Genomic DNA, 511 nt, shown 5'->3' with positions numbered 1-511 from the left:
CGCCTGCATTAGCAGCAGCCAGAGGCTTTTCCATGTTCCCCCTCCTCCGCAATTAAGAGGCGAGGCCCCGCGCCGGCTCCTTTTCAGCCGGAGCGGAAAGGCAGCGGTTCAAATGCAGGGCGCCGGCCTGCGGGGAACGCCGGCCGCACATTAAACACCCCCCGGCTGCGGCAGCGAGGGAAGGGAAGGGAAGGGAAGGGAAGGGAAGGGAAGCTCCCCCCACTCACTCTTGTTGCGCAGGGACACCGACTGCAGGGCTGAGCTGTTCTTCAGCAGCGCCGCCTTCTGCTGCTGCGGGGGAGCGGAAGCGTCACTGTCCTCGTTTGTCCCCAATTCCCGCATCCCCCCGTTCCCTCATCCCCCACAAACCCCTCACCCACCCGGCTCGTGTCACCCACGCTCACCTTCTGCTTCACCTTGGTGCAGTTGGGCAGGGTGTCCTTGCAGCGGTTGTGGATGGTGACGTTGCAGGCTGGGGGACACGGAGAGGTGACGGGGAGGCCACGGGGAC

At 65.4% G+C, this 511-nt stretch overlaps 1 protein-coding gene across 4 annotated transcripts in view; it reads right to left on the bottom strand.

The window, feature by feature from the left end:
* Nucleotides 1–511, bottom strand: part of ARHGEF2 (Rho/Rac guanine nucleotide exchange factor 2) — a 5,228-nt gene that overhangs the window by 2,869 nt on the left and 1,848 nt on the right. For 2 of the 4 annotated variants that reach the window (XM_008638146.2, XM_017740071.1), the window contains 2 exons: nt 405–472; nt 228–291 (listed from right to left, as the gene is read on the bottom strand). In XM_008638146.2, the coding sequence (XP_008636368.1) occupies nt 228–291; nt 405–472 (132 nt within the window). The remainder of the gene's footprint in view (nt 1–227; nt 292–404; nt 473–511) is intronic. The other 2 variants (XM_017740072.1, XM_017740073.1) reach the window with 1 other exon arrangement.

This window comes from Corvus brachyrhynchos, unplaced genomic scaffold (assembly GCF_000691975.1).
Source record: "Corvus brachyrhynchos isolate BGI_N302 unplaced genomic scaffold, ASM69197v1 scaffold787, whole genome shotgun sequence".
In the NCBI taxonomy this organism is placed as follows: Eukaryota; Metazoa; Chordata; class Aves; order Passeriformes; family Corvidae; genus Corvus; species Corvus brachyrhynchos.
This window is presented reverse-complemented; position numbering and strand designations above follow the sequence as displayed.